This window comes from Crocodylus siamensis, chromosome 7 (genome assembly GCF_052110815.1).
Source record: "Crocodylus siamensis isolate JL-2025a chromosome 7, ASM5211081v1, whole genome shotgun sequence".
Lineage (NCBI taxonomy): Eukaryota > Metazoa > Chordata > Crocodylia > Crocodylidae > Crocodylus > Crocodylus siamensis.
Genome location: NC_143401.1, coordinates 78,236,425 through 78,260,514, shown reverse-complemented (window position 1 = coordinate 78,260,514; position 24,090 = coordinate 78,236,425). Strand labels below are relative to the sequence as shown.

Sequence of the window (24,090 nt, the reverse complement as noted above, 5' to 3'; positions counted from 1 at the left end):
CAGACTGACCTTGAGTGCACAGGGCTGATCTGGAGTGGGGCCACATGCAGCATATGCCCCAAACCAACCTTACACAATGTGTGTACATCATCTCCAGCCCTGGACACCACATAAAGCATGTGTGCCAGCTCCAGCCCTGTACGCCACATGCAGCGTGAACCAGATTGTCTCCACACATGCTGCAAGTGGTGCACAGGGCCAAATGGAGATCTACAAGCAGCACCACAGGCTGGATGATACACAGACTGATTTAGACATATATAAGGTCACCCTCAGCCAGCCTGAACCATGTGAGTTGCCACTCCCTCTCTCTTTATATATATCCTTTTAGTTTTCACCAACAGCCATCTACTCTGTGCTTCTATTCCTGAAGCAGAATGCTTTTAGGAATCAGCTTGAAAATTACTTTTGTTGTCTTTGTGTTTGGCTCTAATAGGGGGTAACATAGACAGGAAGTGGGGTGCAGAAAAGCTGGAACTCAAAAGCAGGGAATTGTAGGATTGCTGCTGACAGACTTCCTGTACTAATGGCCTGCAGTGGCTGGGCCAGTTCCAAAACTGGAGACAGGGCTTGTCTACATGAGATGTTTACTGCAGTCAACTAATTAGCTCCACGGTAAACAACTCAGCATCTATACATGTGAACCAATTAGGCTACCGGAAACTAATAAACTCTGCAGCAGGATAGTACTTGTATGCAAGTACTACTCTGCTGCAGAGTTTTTAACTCATCAGCATGATGTACAGATGCTGATAGTGCTAACTCGGGCATGTGGGTGCTTCCATACAGGCGCTGCCTGCTGGCTAGCTCTACACTGAAGCACCATCATGCCCCAGCCAGTCCCTCTGCAGCACGATGAGCTGGGTCAGAGCAGCCCCAGGCTGGCAGGCTGACCCCTGGGCTCCTTGTCAATTGGGGCTGCTCTGACCCAGCTCAACATGCTGTGGTCCTGGATGCATATGTAAACACAACACCCACAAGCAATAAACTCCGGCACATTAAGCGCTGGAGTTTCATAGAATCGTAGGGCTGGAAGGACCCTGAAGGATCATCGGGTCCAGCCCCCTGCATGAGCAGGAAAGACATCTGGGGTCAGACAGCCCCAGCCAGGTGCCCATCCAGTCTTCTCTTGAAGACCTCTAGGATAGATGATTGCACCACCTGTAGGGGGGAGCTTGTTCCATAGTCTGGACACCCTAGTCGTAAAGAAGTTTTTCTTAATGTTCACCTGAAACTATCTTCCAGGTGTTTGTGACCATTGTTTCTAGTTTTCCCCCAGGGCACCCTGGTAAACAGTTGTTCACACAGCCCCTGATGTATGCTTCTGATATAACGGGAAGCCACAGTCAGATCCCCTCTCAGCCTTCTTTTCTTTAGGCTGAAGAGTCCAAGATCCCTCAGCCTCTCCTCATGTGGCTTGCCATGCAAGTCCCTGATCATGTGGGTGGCCCTTCTCTGGACCCTCTCAAGCTTTAGCACATCCTTGTTGAAGTGCGGTGTCTAGAACTGGATGCAATAATACTCCAGCTGCGGCTGCACCAATGTTGAGCTTATTTCTTCATATTAATATGCACATGTAGACATGCCCAGGGACAGCTAAGGATACAAGTGGGAATACGTTTTATCTGGAAACGCAGCCGTCTCCAGGGTTTGAGTAGCCTGCCTAAGGGGGTTTTAATATAGATGGAAAGGGGTGAGAATTGGGCATGAGGCTGGCCTAAAGCTGACCCAAACTAGTGGTACAGGTATTAGGAACTATAGGGCATAGCCAGAATTATGCTACTTTAACTATTCCCCATGTGCCAGAATGACCTGGTACAAATTAGAATAGCTCTAGGCTTCTCTAACAGTGAAGTTACCCATTACACTTTAAACCAAACAAAGGCACTTAAAACATGAGCATTCACATGTTAAAGCTTGTTAACTCATGCTAAGTGCCTCTAGACATGTGAAAGCTATGCCGCTTCAGGTGATAGTTAACTCTGGGTCATTGCTACCTTCCTCATGTTAGGGTAATTTCAGTCTGTTCCACAGAGATAAAACAAGCCATCTGTAGTCCTTCAGCATTCCAGCATGCGCTGCTCCCAGGAATATCCCCACCCCCCTCCCCAACAGGGATACAGTCCAGATGTTCTGGCTCCTAGCCATGTCCCTGCTTGCCTCTAGTGCAGGGGCAGGCAATTATTTTGGGTGGAAGGCCACTTACTGAGTTCTGGCAAGCCACTGAGGGCCACATGATAGGCATCCGGGGCAGATAAATATTAATTTTCTAAATTTTTTAGGGGCCCCATGGGCTGGATAGAATGGCCTGGCAGGCTGCATCTGGCCCCTGGGCCATATTTTGCCCACCCCTGCTCTAGTGGCTAGTCAAAGCTGTGCAGAGAAGACACAGTATTAACCCTTAACAAGCAGCTGCTCACAGCATATTCTAACTTTAGCACTGCTTAACATTCCACTGATTTAGCGTGGCCTAAGTATTATGTGTAACTTCATAAGCTATGGAAGAATCCAAAGTGGCCACAGCCAGTCCCAAAATCAAGGTAATAAGAAGGTGAGATAACCTAAAGCCAGTTTTACTTGTCTTGCAATTTTCTTGCACCAGGCTTGGCTCAGTATATAAGCTCAGGGCCTGAGTCTACACATGCAGGCTGGTCCTGGGTGCTGCAGAGGCAAGACCTCCAGAGCAGGGGGAATGAAGGAGCAAATCTAGCTGGTCCCATCTCAGGGGAGGTGAGCAGAGTGCTGCTGCCATGCAGGGGAGTATTACCTGGGGTAACGGGAAGCTGTGTTATGTAAGCAGGACACCATTGTTTATGTTTGGACCCAGAGTGAGTTTAGTTTGTGTTGGCCAGAAAGGTTATGCCTTGATTACAGTTTTGAATAGTGGTTGGTTTGGGTGAGGCTGAAAGGGGAGTGTGTGGGGGCCATAGTAGAGTGCCTATGGGGCTCCATGGATTTAAGTGGGGCAGGCCAGCATTTAGGGCCCTGCTAGGGGCCTTGATTTAGAGCTTATACCCAAGAGAGAAGTTGAAGCTGAGAGAGAGGGAGAAAGAAAGGCTGAAGCTTATCTTGGACAGAAGCTGGACAAGGTGTCCTGTGCACAAGAGGGACAGAAACAGAGCCAGGTGTCCATAATTAAGGATACAGTGGTCAGAAACCCAGACAGAGCCAGAGTGGGCTCATTGCCCAAGGCAGGGCAGAGACAGGCCTAGAAGGGCAAGACTCTTAGAAGGATCTTGGAATCACTATTGATGCCAAGATGAACATGGGCCAGCAGTGTGGGGATGCAGTCAGGAAGGCCAACCATGCATCTGCAGAAGCATCTCGAGCAGGTCCAAGGAGGTGATCTTCCCCCTCTGTGCAACATTGGTCAGGCCGCAGCTGGAGCACTGCCTCCAGTTCTGGGTGCCGCACTTCAGGAGGGATGTGGACAACATAGAGAGGGTCCAGAGGAGGGCCACTCGCATGATCAGGGGCCAGCAGGGCAGGCCCTATGAGGAGAGGCTACAGGACCTGAACCTGTTCAGCCTCCACAAGAGAAGGCTGAGGCAGGATCTAGTGGCCTGTTACAAACTAGTCAGAGGGGACCAGCAGGCACTGGGGGAGTCCCTGTTCCCCCGAGCACTGCCAGGAGTGACTAGAAATAGTGGTCACAAGCTGGCAGAGGGTAGATTCAGACTAGGCATCAGGAGGTACTACTTCACTGTCAGGATAGCTAGGATCTGGAACCAACTTCCAAAGAAGTGGTGCCAGCTCCTACCCTGGGGGTCCTTAAGACCTTAAGAGGAGGCTAGACAAACACCTTGCTGGGGCCATTTGACCCCAGTACTTTTTCCTGCCATGGCAGGGGGTTGGACTTGATGATCTGCTCAGGTCCCTTCCGACCCTACCAACTATGAAACCTGAGAGGGTGAGACTCAGGCTGGGACCCAGAAGTCAGGCTTAGCACAGTGGGCCTAGGCTAAGGGAACCAGTGAGAGAAGATTTGAGGCTGAGGCCCCAACAACAATATAAAGGCCAGAAGTGGCCTGGTATTAGAATAGGGCCAAGTGCCCAATGAAGTCCTTAACTGGTAACACCTGGAAGGCATGGGCACAGCTGTAGGGCAGGTCAGAGGCTGGGATTAGCCATTAAGGCAAATAGGTGCCCTGGGGAAGGATACTGATGGGCTATCAGGGCCCAACTAGCAAAGGTAGGGTGGAGACCAGCAAAATCCAGGAAGAACTAGCTGGAATCTAGAGGAAATGGGGCTTACTCTAGGACCCATCAGACAGCCTCCCTGTCCCATTAAACAATTATATCAAGGCATGGCAGCTGAGTAATGAGGGGTGGGCACCCTAGTGCTGGTGCAGGACAAAGGTTGTATGGCCACCGGGGGGTGTCATAGCCACCCCTGGAGCCCAAAAATGATTATAGTAACTTATATCTGTAACCTATAATAAATAAAAAGGGACTGGTTGACTAAATTGGGTGACCTTTTAGTTGGCATATTGATTTTTAAAAGGGCTGCTAGGTCTGGTTGAAGACATTTAGCTTACTGGATCTTGCTAAAGCAATTTAATTTTAAATTAATTTGGTATTTCTTGTAGTAACATTAATCATGATGACTTTATTTGGTATAAAGTGGAATGGGATGATTAAATGCATCTTAATTTCATTGTAATTTAACAATAAAACAAAGCACCAACATTTAAACTTTTTATTTATGGTATCAAAATTTTGCAATATGCAGTAACATTTTACATGGCATATTTTGACAAAAAGAATACAGAACCTAAAATACAAGGCCATAGAAGATTACATCTTTTCTGGCCATCTCTATTTTTTGTTATTATGAAGCATTGTTTAAATAATGATTAACCATTGCAATCTGATGCAATTTGTACCTTTCTGTATCCAACTTGCAGGGGAAGGTCTGATACAAATGTTTCCACCAACATCTTCCACAAAAAGCTTTTCTATTCTACATTCACATTACTTAATTTTCTGCTATATCCCTTCCATTACATATATGCTGGTCCTAAATATGAGTTATAAAGCAACTGTGTTGACATATATGATGCTGTACAGCCATAAATGAGGGCAGAATTGGCCCATGACTGCTCTTATGAATGTATGTTGTTTAAATGGTTCTTAAAATACTTCTATCCGTATAATCTTTTGAAGGAAATAATGTGTAAAGAGGAGCAGGAATGACAAATGACGGAAGTTAATAATATGGAGAGGGATAGGCTACTGTATGTTAGGTTATATTGGTTTGAATTTTAAGTGACTTGATTGATGGAACAAAAGCAGCATTTGGACAAGATAATATAACTTTGGTGTTTGAACCCATTAATCGGATTAAAAAACACCACAAAGAGCACCATGGACCCCATATTTTAAAAAACAAAACATAAGTATGGTAGGTGATAGAGACCAGAAATTGGACAATAACAATATAGAAAACTCAATGATTAAAGAGCATACAGCATAAGTCAATACTTATTACACAAGGTACTAGCAGCTGTGGAAGGTTAACAAATACCTATTTCTTGGAAACCCAGGGAAGTGATGTCCTTCAGGGTAAACAATACAGTAAGCTTCATCCCTTCAGATGTTATTTAGGATCCCAATTTCTGTATTTCCCACCTGATGAGCACTGAAGAGTTTCTCTTTCTGCTGAACTCTGGTACAGATGGTATCATGCTGTATCAGCAGCACTCAGCTCCTGGGCTCCAGAGCTGTGTGCAAGCACTGAGCAAATTGGCACATCAGCATAGGCTCTGGCTGGAGCCACAGCTTTTGCGCATTTCTGCAGCTCAGGAGCTGGGCTGCTGCTTGTTGCACAGCACAAAAGTGGGGAGGTGGAGTAAGAGGCTGCAATGCTTAGCTTCAGAGCCCTATGACAGCTTTGATAGCTGGAAGGAGAAAGGTAGCAAAGACCTGCATTTGGTGGCCCCATACCCATACATCCATCGAGCTCTGGCACAACACAGAATTATAGAATTGTAATACTTATACACCCCTTGGACTATTTCTGATTTTAAGATTAGGCCCACTTGTAAAAAAGGCTAAGCACTACTGTGCTACATTATCAGGATATTTCATTCTGAAGTGTATTGTACATAACAGTCTATGGACAAAAAAGTCAAAGACTATATTGCTGCCAAAATACAAACCCCTCCTACTTACCCCCATTCTTTGCACATCCAAGACCAGCAAAAGCAGCAGCATAGATGACTTGGACAAGTCCTGCACATGCACCCCAAAGCTGTTCTCAGCCTCCTCTGAGGATTCAGGATCCCTCCAAGCGGTTACTACTTCTTAATTGCCAGGTTTGGGAGCAGTCGGTGAGAATGAATCAGCTGGGTTTGTTTTGTGGTGGCAATCTTGGGGTCTTCAAGGAAAAGGTATAGACATGGCAACGCTCTCGAAGTTTGCACTAACATGAACCTCAATTCTTTTGTAGCTAGAACATCTGCTGATTGTTGAACCTTACTGGGGTCAGGAGGTCCCCACCAAGGGCAGCAGTCTGAAGGCTATCACTTGCAATACTCAGAATTTAATATGGCACAGGGCTTGTGCTATTTTTTCCCCACACTCCTACCCAGCACAGCTATGCTGGCAACATTTTTAAGTGTAGACCATGCCACACAGTAAGCAACATAGTTCCTGAAGCATAATTAATTTAAGAACCAGTAAGGGATTCTGCTAAATACCCATGAAGGCTATCTTCGGTAAACATGCCCAGCCAAAAACTCAGGTCTAAAGTCCCCACCCACAACATTAGGTAAAGCCAATCTCCAACTATCTCTGGCATCATACACTTATAAATCATTTTTGTAATGTTTTGCAACATCTAATTTTAAAATAAACCATATATTTCATCCACTGCTTGGTTACTTTTTATTCCTAAGACTCAAAGATGAGTTGAGGTCCTAATAAGTTACAGAGTAATTAGTATGGCTTTCTATTTACTCTGCAAAGACCTAATTCAAAGGCCATGAGAATGAAGTGATAGGTTCATATTGGCATCAGTGAGTTCTGAATCAGACTGATGCCATCTTCTGTGCCTGGCTATTTTTTAAGATGGATGAATGAAGTAGTTTTGAGCCCTGACATATTTGTATGTACTTCCTTTTATGTCTGGGTTGGCCGAAACTCTGAAGTGTTGAAAATTAATTGAGATAAGGATTAAAATCACATTCCTTATGTGCGTGCACACACAAGTGGTTGGCTTGTCTGTCTGTCTGTCGTAATTAGTGGACTATATTGGTATAGAATACCACTGAGACCAAGAGTTAGTAGAATCCAAAAAAGAATTGGACCTTGATGTAGATAATGCAGACATTCACAAAAGAATAGATAGGATTAAAACTATTTTGAAAGAGGATAGAAGGAAATTCAGAAATAAACTTTCCTTCTGGACAAGCTATTCTGCAAGTGTTCACAGTTCAAGCCTGTTACCATATTTACTTGAATTTAAAACAACCCCCCACAATCAGCACAGCATTGGAAAGCCCCTAATCTTGCATTCATATACAAGGAAACCAAATTAAATAAATTGCTTGTCACTAAGTTGCTGCCAAAAGCAGTATGTGCTCAAGAATAGGAAGCAACTATAAAGTTGATTAAATGTTGCCAACACCGAGCATAAGTATAAAATACATGGCCCATATTGTGAAAATATACTGATGAGAACCTACCACAAGAATAGATTTTTGCAGCCCATCTGAGTAAGATATATGGTAGTGCCTATTAAGCACAGTCCCCTTCAGTGCTAACTCTTTGCCAAGTCATGGCGAGCCACTACACTGAATACATTTTTACTTCCTCTTCATTCCCACAGCTGAGTTGTGCCTCCCTTCCCCTTTCTTTCTCCCCCGCCCCCCACTATTTCCAATGATTCCTGTTACTTTGTCAGTGTGATGACTGGCAAACATCACCAAACAGGGCCCCAAACAGTCTGAACAGAATCCCTCTGTGGCCCCGTCTCTCACCCTGTTGCATATAATGAGTAGGACCTAAACTAGAGAAATGTAGGCCCAGGTGGGGTCAGGGTGGCCAAGGTGCACAGAGTGATACCTGAGGCCAAAGTTGGGCCAGAGACAGAGTGCAATCCAGAAAAGGGCCAGGGGAGTATAGCAAATTGGATGCCATCTGCGAGGCATAGGACACAATATAGGGATGGTTCGGAGTCATGTGATTGCCAAAGTATACCAGGGCTGCAAATGGGCAGCCTCCTGCATTTTTAAATGAATTCACTTACCTACCATGCCTTTGAAGAAAAAATGGAGGACAGGCTGCCCTAGAATGTAGGGGCAGGGTGGGGAGGCATCCATCTTTTCAGGTGCCCAGGGAGCCCCCTGTTACAGTGGTCTTTTGGCTGAAAACTGTTCTGGGTATATCTGAATCCCAAGATCTTTGGGCGTGGGCCTACACGTAGGATGCCTGCCAATGGATTTGGCAGTGTCTGAAGTCCTAGGGTGAGAACCTAGGACAAAGGATGCTCGTGAGTTGCAGTGCCATACATGGTGTTTAGAACAATTGAGTTCTGCCTGCTCAATCAATATGGTTTTTGGAACGCTTGAGTTCTGCTCAATTGATATGTTTTGAAACTGATTTGGCTGATTTGACCTGGAACACAAAATATTTAAAAAAAAAAAAAAAGTGTACTATATATAAGGTCTCCAGGCTTGCATGTAGAATACCTGCCTGGATTTGAGAAGTATTTAAGGCCACAGACCAATGGGTCTGGGAAGGGAGGATATTTGCCCAATAATAGAGCCATCCAGACTTGATGACTGAGTTTTGCTCAGCCAAATTTTGGATCTTGACTATTGGGCTTGGCCCAATTGAATTTGAAACTGATTTAGCCATGAAAAAGATTTTTTTTAAGTGTGCGCTATATATAAGTAAGTAAAAAGTGCTGCTTAAAAGTGTGTTCATGGAGTACCTGTGCTAAAATGTGTAGCAGTTTCAAAAAAGAGCTCATCCTGAATTGATGAATTTTTAGGTCTATGGGTATCTATAGTAATTTGCCTATATGCAAATTACTATGGGCATATTTATTTCAAAGTCGTTGTTTCCACATTTGTCTTCCACTTCCATGTGCCCAAGGACAGCAGGGTCTGATAGTAAGGGGGATGGGGAAGGCGCTTCAGAGGGAAAAAGTTGGAGGACAGAGAATAAGGGTGCCTCCCAGATTTAAGTTCCTTGCAGTAGCAGTGGTAGGGGAACAAATTCAGGGCAAAAATCCAATAACTGGATTCTACACCTGGAAAAGTTTAAGAAGTTTATAGGCAGGCAAGGTTCTTTGGGTAGATGTGATATCTTTTATTAGCTCAACTGAGTAGTTGAGGAAATGTTCTTAGCAAGATTTTGGTTGCAATCACCCTTCTTTAGGCATAGGAAATCTCTGCTATGTACATTCAGCTATGTACCAGGTCACTTGCATACAAAACTATAAGACTGAGAATGCTTTTTGAACACTTTCAAGTACTACATAATAACTATATAAAGACAGATTAGGTAAAAGATGTTGGGCTCCATTTCTATTTATACTGGAATGAAGTCATAGAATAAACTAATTAATCAGATTAAACATAAGGGCTATCATAGATTTTTGCAGAAAACAGATCATAAAATATGTTCTATAGATTATGAGTGTATATCAAGATGTATTTCACTGAAGCCAGTAGAGTTATGCATTGGGATCAATGAGTAGTTAAAGGCAGATCAGTATTTAAAAAGCATTAAAAGTGGTTATATCATATTATCAATGACAAGGCAGGAGCCACAGGAAACTGATGGAGTATGTTCCCACTACAGGTTCAATTTTAACACCCTACTAAAGGAGAATGAGGCTACCTCAAAGCACAATTATTAAACCATTACTTTGGACAGTTAAATTTTAAATCAGAAAATGGGTCTTCTCACTGTATAAACAAGTGCTATTTTTAAAAGATAATGTACTCACTCAAGGCAGGCCAGTGCAGTAACTTTTAAAATCCTTTACTGAAAAGAACTGATTGAACACTTTTACATCTGCTTCGGGGGTGGGGGGCATTTTAATTTTGAGCAGCTCCAAGAGCCACTCTAATTAAAGTGCCATAGTGTGTTGTGTATCGGTGTCCCTGTGCTTCAAAATGGTGCTGGGGGTGCTTGAATTAAAGCTCCTTCATTGAGCTTTTGTTCAAGTGCCCCTGCTGCCATTCTGAAGCATGGGAATGCAGATCCACAAGACACAGAGGCTGGCTGGTGCATGGTAATTACCATACTCCAGCAGACTTGATTAACTGAGTCTGCTCCGATACACTGTAAATACAGCATGTTGAAGCAGCCTCCCAGCATGTGTACAGGCACCCATAATGACCAGTTCTGCTGTTGATTAGTATCGGGTCCAAGAATGTTTTTGAACTGTGTTACGTAGGTACTAATATTCATGTGATATACAATAATAAGAATAAACAAGAAGACATGGTGCTACCATAGGAACAATTTTGGACTTATGACACTGGCCTCCAATAGACAGAACTCCTATATTCTACATGAGTAAGTTAAATTTTTCATATCTATGCTGCCACTGATAAATGAAATCTTCCCATCCACTCCTGCTTGGAATAGAGGTGGTAAGGATTGCCACTGCTGCTATTGTCAGGTACACCAGAGGCAGAGATCATAAAAGCAGTGTCCCTGGAGAATCTTCCTTGCCTCTGTTCTGGTTTTGGAGCAAGCGGAGAAGGAGCCAGAAGGAGTGGGTGGGGTTCATTTTTACATATGTCTTAAAAACACCCAAGGCAGTATAATGCATCCCCTTAAAAGCCTAAGTCCCAGTGAATTTTTCATAAGTCGCTTACACACCTTCACATGACTTTACTTTGTTGCTTGAGGTGCTTAATATCTGCAGCCCACCGGAGATACTGTCTAATATCTTTGAATTTTTAATGACCTAGCAGATTCATATGTCCAGAATGCTGTCCAACACTGTTGTACTAGAATAGCAATGGTTGCTTAGTGAAGCTTACAGGGTTTTCAAATAGTGCATACCTATTATTAACAAGACCATTCTTTCCATAGTCTTTTATCTTGCCAAAAAGAATATAGTTTGAAGATAATTGGAGCTGTTAAATATTTAAGAGCTAGATCAAGTGGTCATAAAGGATGAAGTAGGAAGGAAATAGGAGAGCAAGTATATCTATTGATATAAGGAAATGTACAAAATAAGAGTTTGTCAGGTGTTGTTGTTGTTGTTTGGTTTCTCCTATGTATTTTCCATCTGGGTATGTAGTGGAAAATATGTAGGAGAAACCAAGCAATGGCATACCAGAATGAATGCACGCTGAAAATCTATGAAAGAAAAAACACCCAGTTACCTGCGGGTGCCCACTTCTCACAAGACAATCGCACCATCTTCAATCTTTGTTCTAATCCCCAAAGGAAATTTACAAAATGCCTTTCATAGATGAACGTAAGAACTTCATTTCATAAATGTACTGGATACAAAAAATCATGGACTAAATATAGACATTGGATTTATAGCACATTATAACCTTCCTGCCATCCAATTACCTCTCACATTTTACCAGCTACATTCTTTCACCAGGTCAACATTCCCATCGCCCCTGCCACACACACACACCCCTATCTGTCTCACACCTATTGTTTCCCATGGCCGCTGATTCTCACTGCCATGCATTTTCATTGAAGTCCATTTGGGTAGATATGATATTTTTTATTAGACCAACTAAATAGTTAGAAAACAGTTCTTTGCAAGCTCTTTGGCACAAACACCCTTCTTCAGGCATTGGGAGACTGCTGCTGTTCTGAATTCTCCAAGGTAGAAAAGAAGCTAAAGTAAACAAGAAATCTGTGAAGATGCAGATGAATGGAAATTTCAAAGACAATGAGTAGAGATTGGGGAGGGAGGAAGGGAGAGGAAAGTGTGAAGGAATGCCAGTGGTCAGCGAACGGCAGGTTACCTGTTGTGTTAGATGTTGGGCAGATTTTAATGCGTCAAAAATTCAATGTCTATACTAAATCCATGATTTTTTTTGTCCACTAGATTAATGAAGTGGCATTTGTAGTCTCATCTATGAAAAGTATTTTGTAAACTCCCTTTGATTATTAGAGCTGAGAGATCAGAGAGGGAATGATTGTCTTGTGGGAAGTGGGTACTCACAAGTAATTGGATATTTTTGTCTTTGGATTTTTGTTGTGTGTTCATTCTGGTGCGCAGTTGTTGTTGGGTTTCTCCTACGTATATTCCATCGAGGCATTTAGTGCGCTGAATGAGAGAGATTACATTTCTGGAGACACAGGTGTAAGATCCAGGAATAGTGATGGATCTCTTATGGGGTGTAATTATTGTGGGACTGGTGAAGATGTCTTGGCAGATTTTATATTTCTTGTTCTGGCAAGGTCTGGATCCATTTGGTGTAGTTTGGGTCATAGGAAGCTTGTTTCTGGTGATGTAGTTAGCAAGCTTCAGTGCTTGTCTAAAAGCTAGGATGGGTGGTTCTGGGAAGATCTCTTTAAGAATTGGGTCGTATTCTAGGATGGGTTGCAACTGTTTGAGGATTTTCCATGTAGGTTCCAGAGAAGGATGGTATGTCATAACTAGTGGTGTGAGATGTGTGGGGATTTTCTTTTTGTACTGCAGCAGTTCTTTATATGGTATCTGGCAACCTTGCATGCATTTGCATTTTCACAGACCTGCATTTTGTATACTGGCTTCTATTCTATCTAGGAGAACACAAAGCAACAGCAGACTCTCCCTGAAAAATGGCATTTGTGCCTGAAAGCTTGCAAAGAATAATTTTTCCAACTATATAGTTGGTCTAATAAAAGATGTTACATTTACTCAAAGAGCCTTGTCTGTCTATGTCCTTAGACCAACATGGCTACAACCACATCTCAGAAGCCTGGGAACATTAAGCGCATGCAGTGACATAGACTGTCAGTCAAGGGCGTACAGTAAGTAAGCAATAACTCGGAACATATCAGGCATATCTACACAAGACTTTACAGTGTAGTTAATTGTGCAGTAAACGTCTCAGTGTCTACGCATGCCCCTATTTGGGCACATAAAACCAATAAATTCTGCAGCAGATTAGGACTTGTAAATGCAAGTCGTACCCTGCTGTGGAGTTTATTGGCGCAGAGAAGAACACATGTAGATGCTGAGGGGCTGGTTGGGGCATGAGGGTGTTTCAGTGCCAAGGCTGTCTGCCGGCTAGCCCTGCACTGAAGCACCCTTGTGCCCCATCCAGCCCATCTGCAGTACATTGAGACCAGTCAGAGAATCTCCCCTCACCCCCAGGCACTCTGCCAGCCAGGGCTGCTGCAACCTGATTCAGTGTGCTGTGCTCCGGATGCAATGTAAGCCACATGCCTAGGAGCTTCCAGGGAGCAACACAGTGAGGAGCTATAAGCTCCACAGTGATTGCTGCTCCCCTAATGGCACGTATAGATGAGCCTGCCATGTTATACAGGGATATGAAATGCTCCAGTATTAGTGCATTTTAAGAAGGATAAATTAGTCCAGGCAGCACATCATACCAGTACAGCCGTACTGTTTCTAGTGCCTAGTAGTGTAACTTGGGTCAGGCACCTGAGGCAGCAGCCCTGGAAGCCAACTTGGGGGGGGAGGAGGATAGGGGCCAGGGAGTAGAAAAATTGTTGCCACTGCAGCTGCACAATTACTCCTGTGACATGGCTGCAGCGGATCTCATAATTGCCTTCAGTGACTTTGAAAATCTCCCTGGCATCAAATCAGATACTTGGCATACTGAACAGTAGTAAGAATCTGATGGTATTGATTGATCAATATAGGCAGGACTCTGTCTAGGAAGAATCCCTTTGACTTCAATAGGAAACTTTATGATAGGATTGGGGTGAAAGTTTGTATAAGGGAAAATAAAAGGAAATGTGAAGAAGGATGAGTACATGACTATGTGTATCTTTGAAAAACCCACTTGTTTTCTGTCCTGGATCCCAAACAGCTTGTCAATACATACATTATCATCTCAATTTTTATACAAAAGATGAATTCCTTAACTGTACTGCTACTCACTGATGAACCTACCACTCAAAAGTTAGCTGATGGGGTCCCTCGGGCAGAAAGGCCTATGAGAGCAACTGTAAGCACTTTTGGCATCAAGGACCACTACTTATGTGCCAAGAACCGTGTAAGAATGGCATTCAATCCACAGGAAGACGCATGATGTAAATCACTTCCATTTTGGAAACATTTTTTTCATGCTCTGCAAGGAATTATAAAAGCTTATTGTGGAAACAAAAAATTAACACATTCTTAATTAGATGCTTTTCCAAATTAAACTATACACCATCAGGGATAGTACACAACACACATACTACTATCAGCATTTTTATAGAATTGACAATCCAAATTACCATGCAGTGAGATGATAATTTTTTTTTCATTTATTGCTGTCTCTTTTTAAGAAATACAATTTTAAAAAACCAATAAATGATCAGACTTCTAAAACTGAAACCTTAGCAGGCAGATGATCTTTGGTTCTATCTTTCTGAAGCTACAAAACTGCAATTAGTAGTTTTACTTACCAACTAAAACATGCTTGTATTTTGATTGTAAAGGCCACTGGTGCTTTAATGATCTTTGCAAGTGACCTTTTCTAGGTGCTAAAGTGAACTTACCTACAATCCAGCTATTCCATTTTCTTAACATTTTCCAAGATCTCATTTCTCCATAGAGCCTCATAAAAATATATCTTAAAATAAAAGGAATGTAAGGTCTCTCCTATCCTGGAAAACATATTGTAAAACAGATTATTTTCCTTAGCAAACGAGGAGAAACTCAGGTTAGCTAAATAAACTCCAGAGAGAAATATCGTTTATCAGGTAAAGGCACAGAAGCTGGTCATGCGTTCAGCATGTTCATGGGTTGTTTAATAATTAACTGGAATTTAAAAAGCTGGTTGATGTTGGTTTTAGATGAAGAGTGTGTGCTTTTTATAAGGTGCACAGCTTCATCAGCTTGCTTGTTTAAATGGGTTTTACCAGAGGAAAAGCACACTAGGAAACAGGCTTTCACTTTTTTATATTATTCTTTCCTCAGTAAATAAATTATTCACATATTTCATGATCAAACAGTTCAAGGACAAAATAGTGACTCTGTGCCTGATTTCTTTCCTTTGGCCTGCACTGATGTGATCATTTCCATTTGTGCAAAGGAAGGGCAAAGCAGGCCTAGTAAATCATTCTGATTTGGATGCATTTAGACTGGTGTAAGTGACTGCACAAGGTGCAAGACCAAAAAGAATCAGGATTAACAGGTTAAGTATTCAGACCAGTAGGAACATATTATTGATTAGCCAGAACAGTGTTAATGTTTTACCCCATCCGTCCCTCACTTCACTGTGAGTGGGGGAAGAGAATGCAGCAATGTACAATAACTGGCATGATGTTGTTTAAATTAGATGACAAATCCTGGAAGTGTTTTGCTAATGCTCTCTTTAATACAATGAGATTGCTTTTCCAAGTAAGACAAAACAGTATTTCTCATGATATATCCAAAATCCTTACCGTGCTTGTTCAAAAGTGTTAGTGTTGTCCATTAATCTGCAATTGATTCATGAAAATTTATAATCACTTTTATTTTCCGCTTTTTAAGTAGAATATAGTCTTTTACAATCTGGAAGGGTTCCCTTTCTAACCTCCTGTTACCTTCTGAAATCTACCTGTGCAGTAAGCAATCAAACTCATGGTTAGGTTTCTGTGCCCTGTAGTGACAGTCATATCCTTGTACATTTGTACTTTTTGTTTATGAATGTCCTATGAACCTATGAACTTCATTTCATAAACCTACCGGATACAAAAAATCATGGACTAAATATAAACATTGGATTTATAGCACATTACAACCTTTCTACAATCCAATAACCCCAGGTAACCGCTCTACATTTTATCAGCTACATTTTTCATCAGGTCAACATTCTCACCTCCCCCGCCACACACACACCCTACCTGTCTCACACCTATGGTTTCCCATGGCCTCTGATCCTCACTGCCATGTATTTGCATTCTTGGGTAGATATGATTTTTTTTATAACACCATCTAAATAGTTGATTTTTGGTATCCAGTAGCTTTATGAAATGAAATTCATAAGTTCATAGGACATTCATAAACAAAAGGTCAGTACAAGGTCCAAATGATACTTAAATCCCTTTGAAAACTTAGTTAAAGAGCTTAAGAAAGATGAATAGGAATTTGTGCTTTGGGAAAAAAACCCAACAAAAAAACAATCCTGTAAAACAGTTTGATTGAAAATGAGGATTTTAAACTAAATTACACTTCTATTAAATGATTCTGCTTTCAGGGGTGGGAAGGGAAAGTTTTTCTATAAAAAAAGAATGCCTGAAAACCGGAAGACAATAGCGTACTGGGTTGATTTAACAGAAACATCTCTTGGAAATCAAGGGAAGTGATTCTTCCACTCTTCAGCACTGGTGAGGCCTCACCTGAGGCACTGTGGTCAGTTTTGGCCCTCACACTTCAAGAAGGATGTAGACAGTTTGGAAAGTCCAGCACAAAAAAAATGATTAGGGGCTTAAGAGGCAAGACTTGCAAAGAAAGGCTGAAAGAACTATGGTTTTTTAGTCTGGAGAAAAGAATACTGTGGGTCTGCAAATACCTGAAGGGCAATTACAACAAGGATGGAGATGGGCCTTTCTCTGGTGCCCTAGGTGACAGGAATAGGAACATGACCTCAAGCTTCAGCAAGGGAAATTTTGGATGGGGATTAGAAGGAACTTTCTGTGATGAAGAACTGGAACAGAGTCCCTGGAGAAGTTGTGGAATCACCATCCTTGGAAATTTTCAAGAGCAGGTGGGACAGACACTTGTCTGCAATGTTTTGTGTCAAGGATGATCCTGCTGTGTCCCTACCAGTCCTACTTTCCTACAGTACTGAGAATCTAATTATTTCAATTTGAAAATTCTGCCATGGTGCCTCATGGGAGTTATACGTCAGCTGCTTGGGTCTTCATGTTCCCTTATGGCCTTTGCTACCCTTCCAGACCACATCTCCCAGGATGTTCTTTAGGAGGAATACTATAGTGCACCATGAGATGCATAGTTAGCCACAGATCCTGGCTGATAGACGAAAGTGCCAGGAGATATTAGATAAGCATTTTCAAATTGAAGTATCTTGGTGTTTGAATTATTTTCTATATGGCTTTTTTTTAAACCAGATCTTCTTGTACCGACTCTTTGGTGAATTTCAGCCTGAGAAATTCAGAGTACAATCTCAGACCTAGCAGACATTGTTTATTTGTCAATGATCTAGGTCACTGTTTAAATTATGATCTTAGTTTATTGGAGTGCTTCGTATTTCTTCATCATCCATAGAGTAGCATTTTGGGGAAAAATGCTTCTAGTCAAAATAGATGTTTCTGGTCATGATCCCCAAAGTGAACGGAATGGAATATTGAATAGAGTTTCATAGAATCATAGAAGTCGGGTCGGAAGGGACCTTGTAGATCTTCAAGTCCGACCCCCCACCTGGGCAGGAGAAAAGACTGGACTGAAATGATTGGTTTAACTGAAAGATGCTTGAAGTAGCAACACCAATTGATATTCTCCTCCTCCCACCCCCACCTATTTTCCATCTTATTCTTAAAACAGCCTCTTAACATAGTTGTGGCAATTTGGGGCTCCCTGACTAGCCACAGTGCTGGTTTCCCCACTTGCCTTTGGGCACACCACCTACCTGTCTCAACTGCCACGCCTTGTTGTTTAATTAATTAGGATATTAATTAAAGCGGGAGGCTGCCCATTCTTGTCCCAATGCCAGGGGGTGCTAGCTGTAGCTCTGTTCCTCCCCTACACTGCAGCCCAAGCCTCATAGATGGCATACAGATGACACAGTGCTCCCAACCTACAGCCGGACCAAACTTAGGCCTCAGTGTCAGGACTCAGACATACACATTCATACTGCCCTCCTCTCAATAGGGCCTCTCACACTCCACCCCCTCTCACAGGGTCTCTTTCATGTGTTGACAACTTGTACTGCCTTGCTCCCTCTTGGAGCACGCCTCTTCAGCCATAAGCTTTAGCTAGCTCATACCTGGGGTGGGAGATATACCGTCTTTTGGGTCACTCCTGCATCTGGGAGTCACTCCTGCCACTGGGGTGGCAGCCAGCCAATTATCCAAACAGGTCTAAGCTTGCCCTAGCCCCTTCCAGGGCAATCTGGTTTTTCTTCCCCACGCTGGGGCTCCTCATCTCTGCCCCCTGTCTGGGGCCACCCCTCACCAGCGCATTCTTACACCACAACTGGTGCTCAAGGGTCTCGTGGGGACTCTCAGTACCCGCCTAGAGCAACAGGTCATTGTGCTCAGCTATAGGTCTCCCTTTCAACCCCAACTCAGTCTCCCAGTAGTGGAGAACTTATCGGAGTCAGGACTCACTGCTCTCTCTCAGACTGAGTCCCCTTACTTGGCCTCTGGCCTCGCCGACACTCAGGTAGGCTCTGGAGCGGTGAGAGACGCGCGGGTGAAGCCCGCTGCGCCCCCACTCCCCCAAAGCCCCCCAAACACCCCCTCAGCAGCTGCCGAGCCCCCTGCCGACCCCCAGCACAGCCGGAGGTAAGCAGGCTCGTAGTGGGAAGGGGTTAACTCCTCGCTTGCTGGGAGGAGGCCGCTGCCTGGTGCCGGGCCAGGTCAAGCCCCCGCCCAGGCCCCTACTTGGCCCAGCCCCCAGGGAGAGAGGAGTGAAGGAGGGGGTACTCACCAGTCCCCCTCCTGTAGGGCAGGGCCCCCCAATTCCCGGGCAGGGCCCCCCTGGCCTGAGAAGCCAGCGTTCCCCGATGGCAGGCCCACTGCACATGCACGTAATTTAAAAGGGCCCGCCAAACAGGGGCAAAAAAAAAAAAAAAAACCACACTCAGGTAGGCTCTGGAGCGGTGAGAGAAGCGCGGGTGAAGCCCGCTGCGCCCCCACTCCCCCAAAGCCCCCCAGACACCCCCAGAGCAGCCGCCGAGCCCCCTGCCGACCCCCAGCACAGCCGGAGGTAAGCGGGCTCATGGTGGGAAGGGGTTAACTCCTCGCTTGCTGGGAGGAGGCCGCTGCCTGGTGCCGGGCCGGATCAAGCCCCCGCCCAGGCCCCAACTTGGCCCAGCCCCCCAGGGAGCCAGGCGACCCAAGCCGCACGAACAGACTGCGTAAACAGGCGCTTGAGTTAGCGCAGAGTTTGTGCAGGGGAGGGCGTGGGAGGGCACGAGACCCTGCCTGCGACCCCCCCCCCGGCCATAGCCAGTCCCAGCCATAGCCAGCCTACCAGAGGCATGACACGGATGGGCACGCGCCACACCCCTTGGGTCCCCTCGGGCTCTGCAGCCCCCCACATCGGGCACCTCAGAGATGGCCGCCCAGACGGAGCCCATGGTTCCGGGCTCCACGCAGACGGAGCCCCTGGCTCTTGGCTGCGGGGGCTGCCTGTCCCTTTTTCAGGCTCTGGGGCCCGGAAGCATGGCCCCCTCCCCTTGCGGGGTCTGCTCCCTACTGGGGTCTCTGGCGCGCCAGCTGGAGGAGCTCCAGGCCACAGTCCAGAGACTGCGTGCCATCAGGGACTGTGAGCAGGAGATAGACTCCTACTGCCAGGCCCTTCTCCCCAGGAGCCGCAGGGGAGAGCTCTGTCTCCCTCCGTGACTAAAGAGGACTCTGGGACCTCCCGCGCTGCCCAGTCAGGGGCATGGACCAAGGTGGTCAAGCGCCCCAAGGCCCACCACACCAAGGCCCCTGCCCTGCTGGAGCTTAGCAACAGGTTCACACCTCTTGCAGCCCCGGCAGAGCCCACACAGTTGCCAGCTCCCGCAGGCAACCCAGGCTCGACCGCAGCTACTGGCCCCGCTCTCCCCAGGACAAAGCGTAAGGTGTTTGTTGTGGGAGACTCCATCCTGCGGGGCACTGAGGGGCAATCTGCCACCCCGACCCCTTAGCCCGGGAAGTCTGCTGCTTCCCGGGGGCCCGCATCTGAGACATTGCGGAGAGGATCCCGCAGCTCCTCCGGCCCACAGACCACTACCCCATGCTCCTTATTCATGTGGGCACCAATAACATGACTCGGAGCACCCCCAGCCAGGTCATGAGGCACTACAGGGAGTTGGGAGTGGGGCTTAGGGGTCTGGGAGCTCAGGTGGTGTTTTCCTCGATCCTCCCAGTCTCGGGCTATGGGCTGAGGAGGGAGAGGAGGATCCATGCGGTGAACCAAAGACTGCGGCGCTGGTGTTATCGGGAAGGCTTTGGCTTCCATGACCATAGCCGGCTCTTTGGTGAGAGAGGCAGCGAGCTGCTTGGAAGAGATGGCCTCCACCTCTCTTCCCTGGGGAGGAGGCTCTTCTCAGCCAGGCTGGCTGACCTGCTCCACCGGGCTTTAAACTAAGCCCGCTGGGGGATGGGGAGACTACTGCCCCTGCTGGCCCACTGAACGGCCCTTGCAAAGCCAGCGGACCAAGGCACTTAAGGGGGCACTTAAGGGAGCCCACTCCTGCCCCAGCCCTGGCACAATCTGTGAGCAAGGCAAGAGCCCCCAAGGGCACACTTGTCTGCCTGTACACTAATGCCAGGAGCCTGGACAACAAGCAGGACAAGCTCGTCCTCCTGCTCAGTGCAAAGAAATATGATGTCATTGGGATAACGGAGACCTGGTGGGACTCCACCCATGACTGGACCACGGGTATAGAGGGCTATACCCTATACAGGAGGGATCGTGTTGAACAAAAGGAGCGGGAGTGTAGCTCTCTATGTGAAGGAAAGCTACATGTCCCTGCAAGCTGATGTTGGCGACCGGCATGGACAGCTAGAGACCCTCTGGGTAAAAATTCGTGGGGAATTCGGCACAGGGGACACAATGGTGGGAGTCTACTACAGACCTCCCACTCAAAGTCCCGAGCTTGACCAGGAGTTTGCCCGGGAACTGACTGAGGCCGCTTGCTCCAGGACCTTGGTTGTCATGGGTGACTTCAATTACCCGGACATCTCGTGGGAAGATCACTCAGCTAAATCTGAGCGGGCGCAAAGCTTCCTCTCGTGCGTGGATGACCTCTACCTGACTCAAGAAGGCTATGGGCCAACGAGAGGCAAAGCGCTGCTTGACCTGGTACTGGCTACGGGAGATGACCTAATCGGTGACCTAGTGATTGATGGGAAGTTGGGTGACAGCGACCACGAGCTGATCACCTTCACCATCCACCGTAAAGCTGGCAAGTCAGTCAGCAACACAGAAGTCCTTGACTTCAGAAAAGCCAACTTTGACAAGCTCAAGAGGCTTGACCCCAGGGAGATGGGAGTTCAAGAAGACTTGGAGGTCAGGAGCAGCGGGGAGAAGAGGGACTCAGGCGCACGTGTGTCCTTCCCACACGTGTGCCTCCTTTCTGGACCCGGAGCGGAGGAGAGTGCAGCAGTAGAAGCGGCGGCGGCGAGCGGAGCAGCTGAGGGGCCAGCAGCAGCTGATCCCCCTAAGGTAAGTGGGGCTGAGGGACTGAGGGGCCGGCGCAGCTGAGCCGGATCCGGAGGGGAAGCCCCCCGGGTCCCTCTTAGCTGAGCCGGTAGGGAGCCGCGCTCCCGAGCCGCGCGAACAGAGCGCGCAAACAGGTGAGGGCTAGGGGGTTGTCCCCCAAGCCAGGGAGTGCCCCCGGGACTAGCCTAGGGGAGCAGGCTCCAGTCTCACCAGATCCTCCCCAGTGGGGGTGCTCAGGGGGCGGGATCATTGACAGGCACTTCCGGTGACACCGGAGCGCCTGATTGGTGGGTAAGGCAGCGGCGGGTAATTCAAACCGCCTCCTTTATAAACGGCGGTTTGACGTAGCTTCCGCCACTTGGAGGTCAGGAGCAGCGGGGAGAAGAGGGACTCAGGCGCACGTGTGTCCTTCCCACACGTGTGCCTCCTTTCTGGACCCGGAGCGGAGGAGAGTGCAGCAGTAGAAGCGGCGGCGGCGAGCGGAGCAGCTGAGGGGCCAGCAGCAGCTGATCCCCCTAAGGTAAGTGGGGCTGAGGGACTGAGGGGCCGGCGCAGCTGAGCCGGATCCGGAGGGGAAGCCCCCCGGGTCCCTCTTAGCTGAGCCGGTAGGGAGCCGCGCTCCCGAGCCGCGCGAACAGAGCGCGCAAACAGGCGCGGTCTGTAAGAGCGCGCCGGCGTTTGCGGCGGCGTTCGCGCCGGCGGGCGAGCAGGCGGGGCCCAGAGGCTGACCCCTGCTCTGCTAGTAAGGGCAGCAACTCCTGCGATGGTGTCGACACGGAGTTCTGCCAGGGCCCCTGCCCGGGGGGCGCGGCCTTCCCGGGGCTTGTCCGAGGCCTCCACCCAGACAGAGCCCTCGGGGGGGCTGCCGTCCTCCAACCCCCTGGCCTGCGGGAACTGCCTGGCAAGGTCTGGGGGGGCAGGGACTGGGGACTCCTGCACCTGTCCTGTAGGTATCCGCCTTAGGACCCTGGAGGAGCGGGTGCAGGAGCTCCTGGAGGAGGTTAGCAGGCTGAGGGGAATCCGTGAGGCAGAGGAGGAAATTGATAGGTATTTTCTTTCTCTGCAGGGTGATACAACAGAGGAGAGGGCAGACCGGGATGAGCCCTCCACCGCTGAGTGGCAGACAGTCTCCCGCGCCAGAGCTATTAACCATGTTGCGGCACCAGTTCCTCCTGTCCATCTGGAGAACAGATATGAGGTCCTGGCAGCCCTGGAGGAGGAGGGAGCAGTGGAAGATTCCAGGGAGGAGACTTTGTGCACACAATGTCCTGTGCGGGCGGCGGGAGTCAAGAGGCCTAAGAGGAGGAAGCGTCGCGTCATCGTGATTGGTGACTCCATCCTGAGAGGTACGGAGGGCCCCATCTGTCGCCAGGATCCCTCAGCACGTGAGGTATACTGCCTGCCCGGAGCGAAGATTCAGGATGTGAAGGGGATGCTCCAGTCCATCATCCAGCCCTCCGATTATTACCCCATGGTCCTTGTCCATGTGGGTACTAACGATGCGGCCAGGAGAGCCCCTGATCGCCTGATGGAGGACTACCATGCTCTGGGAGGCGTGCTGAGGGAGATGGGCGCACAGGCGGTCTTCTCTTCCATCCTGCCAGTGAGCGGACGCGGCAGACGTCACGAGATGTGCATTGCGGAGACCAACTGGAGGCTACAGGAATGGTGCTTCGAGGCGGGCTTTGGCTTCCTCAGCCATGACCGGCACATCGTGATGAGAGACATGCTGGGATGGGATGGGCTCCACCTTTCCCCTAAAGGTAAGCGTGTGTTCTCTTCCAGGTTGGTGAACCTCCTTCGGCGGGCTTTAAACTAGGCTCGTCGGGGGAGGGGGAAGATGAGGGCGGAGGAGACGATGAGATACCAGGCCCAGCAACAGCCAGCGAGCCCAGACCAATGGTCAAAACGGAGAAACAGGTAAGCGATAGGGGACGGGGCATTGCTGTGACTAGGGGGTCAGTGGGCACAACCGCTGAAGGCCTCAAATGCCTCTACACGAATGCTCGAAGTATGGGGAAGAAGCAGGAGGAACTCGCCCTCCTCCTAGCTGTCACCAGCCCTGACATAGTAGGGATCACAGAAACGTGGTGGGACTCATCGCATGACTGGGCGGTGAGTGTCAAGGGCTATAGGCTATACAGGAAGGACAGGATAGGAAGGAAAGGTGGAGGAGTAGCACTCTACATCAAGGAGGAATATACTTCCTCGTTAATTAGCATGGGGGTAGAGGGGGGGCACTCTGAGGTGCTCTGGGTTAGAGTAAAAGGCAGTCCAGGGGAGAGAGACTTAACGGTGGGAGTCTATTATAGACCTCCCAACCAGGGAGAAGAGCTCGACCTGGAATTCTTAGGTCAGCTTACAGAGGCAGTGAGGGCTAAGGATGTGGTCATCATGGGGGACCTAAACTTCCCAGACATCTGCTGGGAGGAGCAGTCAGCCAAGTCTGATCGCTCACGTCGGTTCTTAGCCAGACTGCAGGACCTCCATCTAACCCAGGAGGTGCACAGTCCCACCAGGGGAGACGCCTTGTTGGACCTAGTGCTGGCCACGGGTGATGACCTGGTGAGGGGGCTGCGGGTGATGGGCCACCTGGGAGACAGTGA

The 24,090-nt window shown here is 47.3% G+C and overlaps 2 protein-coding genes across 2 annotated transcripts in view; one reads left to right on the top strand and one right to left on the bottom strand.

Annotated features, from left to right (window-relative positions):
• The window catches only part of C7H10orf90 (chromosome 7 C10orf90 homolog), a 260,979-nt gene extending 246,152 nt beyond the window's left edge, over positions 1-14,827 (bottom strand). The window contains exon 1 of the mRNA XM_090057715.1: positions 14,662-14,827. The gene's annotated coding sequence lies outside the window, so the exon portion shown is untranslated. The remainder of the gene's footprint in view (positions 1-14,661) is intronic.
• Positions 1-23,303, top strand: part of LOC149860002 (uncharacterized) — a 104,900-nt gene extending 81,597 nt beyond the window's left edge. The window contains exons 2-3 of the mRNA XM_090058725.1: positions 21,833-22,004; positions 22,551-23,303. Of these exons, the coding sequence (XP_089914851.1) occupies positions 21,833-22,004; positions 22,551-23,303 (925 nt within the window). The remainder of the gene's footprint in view (positions 1-21,832; positions 22,005-22,550) is intronic.
• The last annotated feature ends 787 nt before the right edge of the window (positions 23,304-24,090 follow it).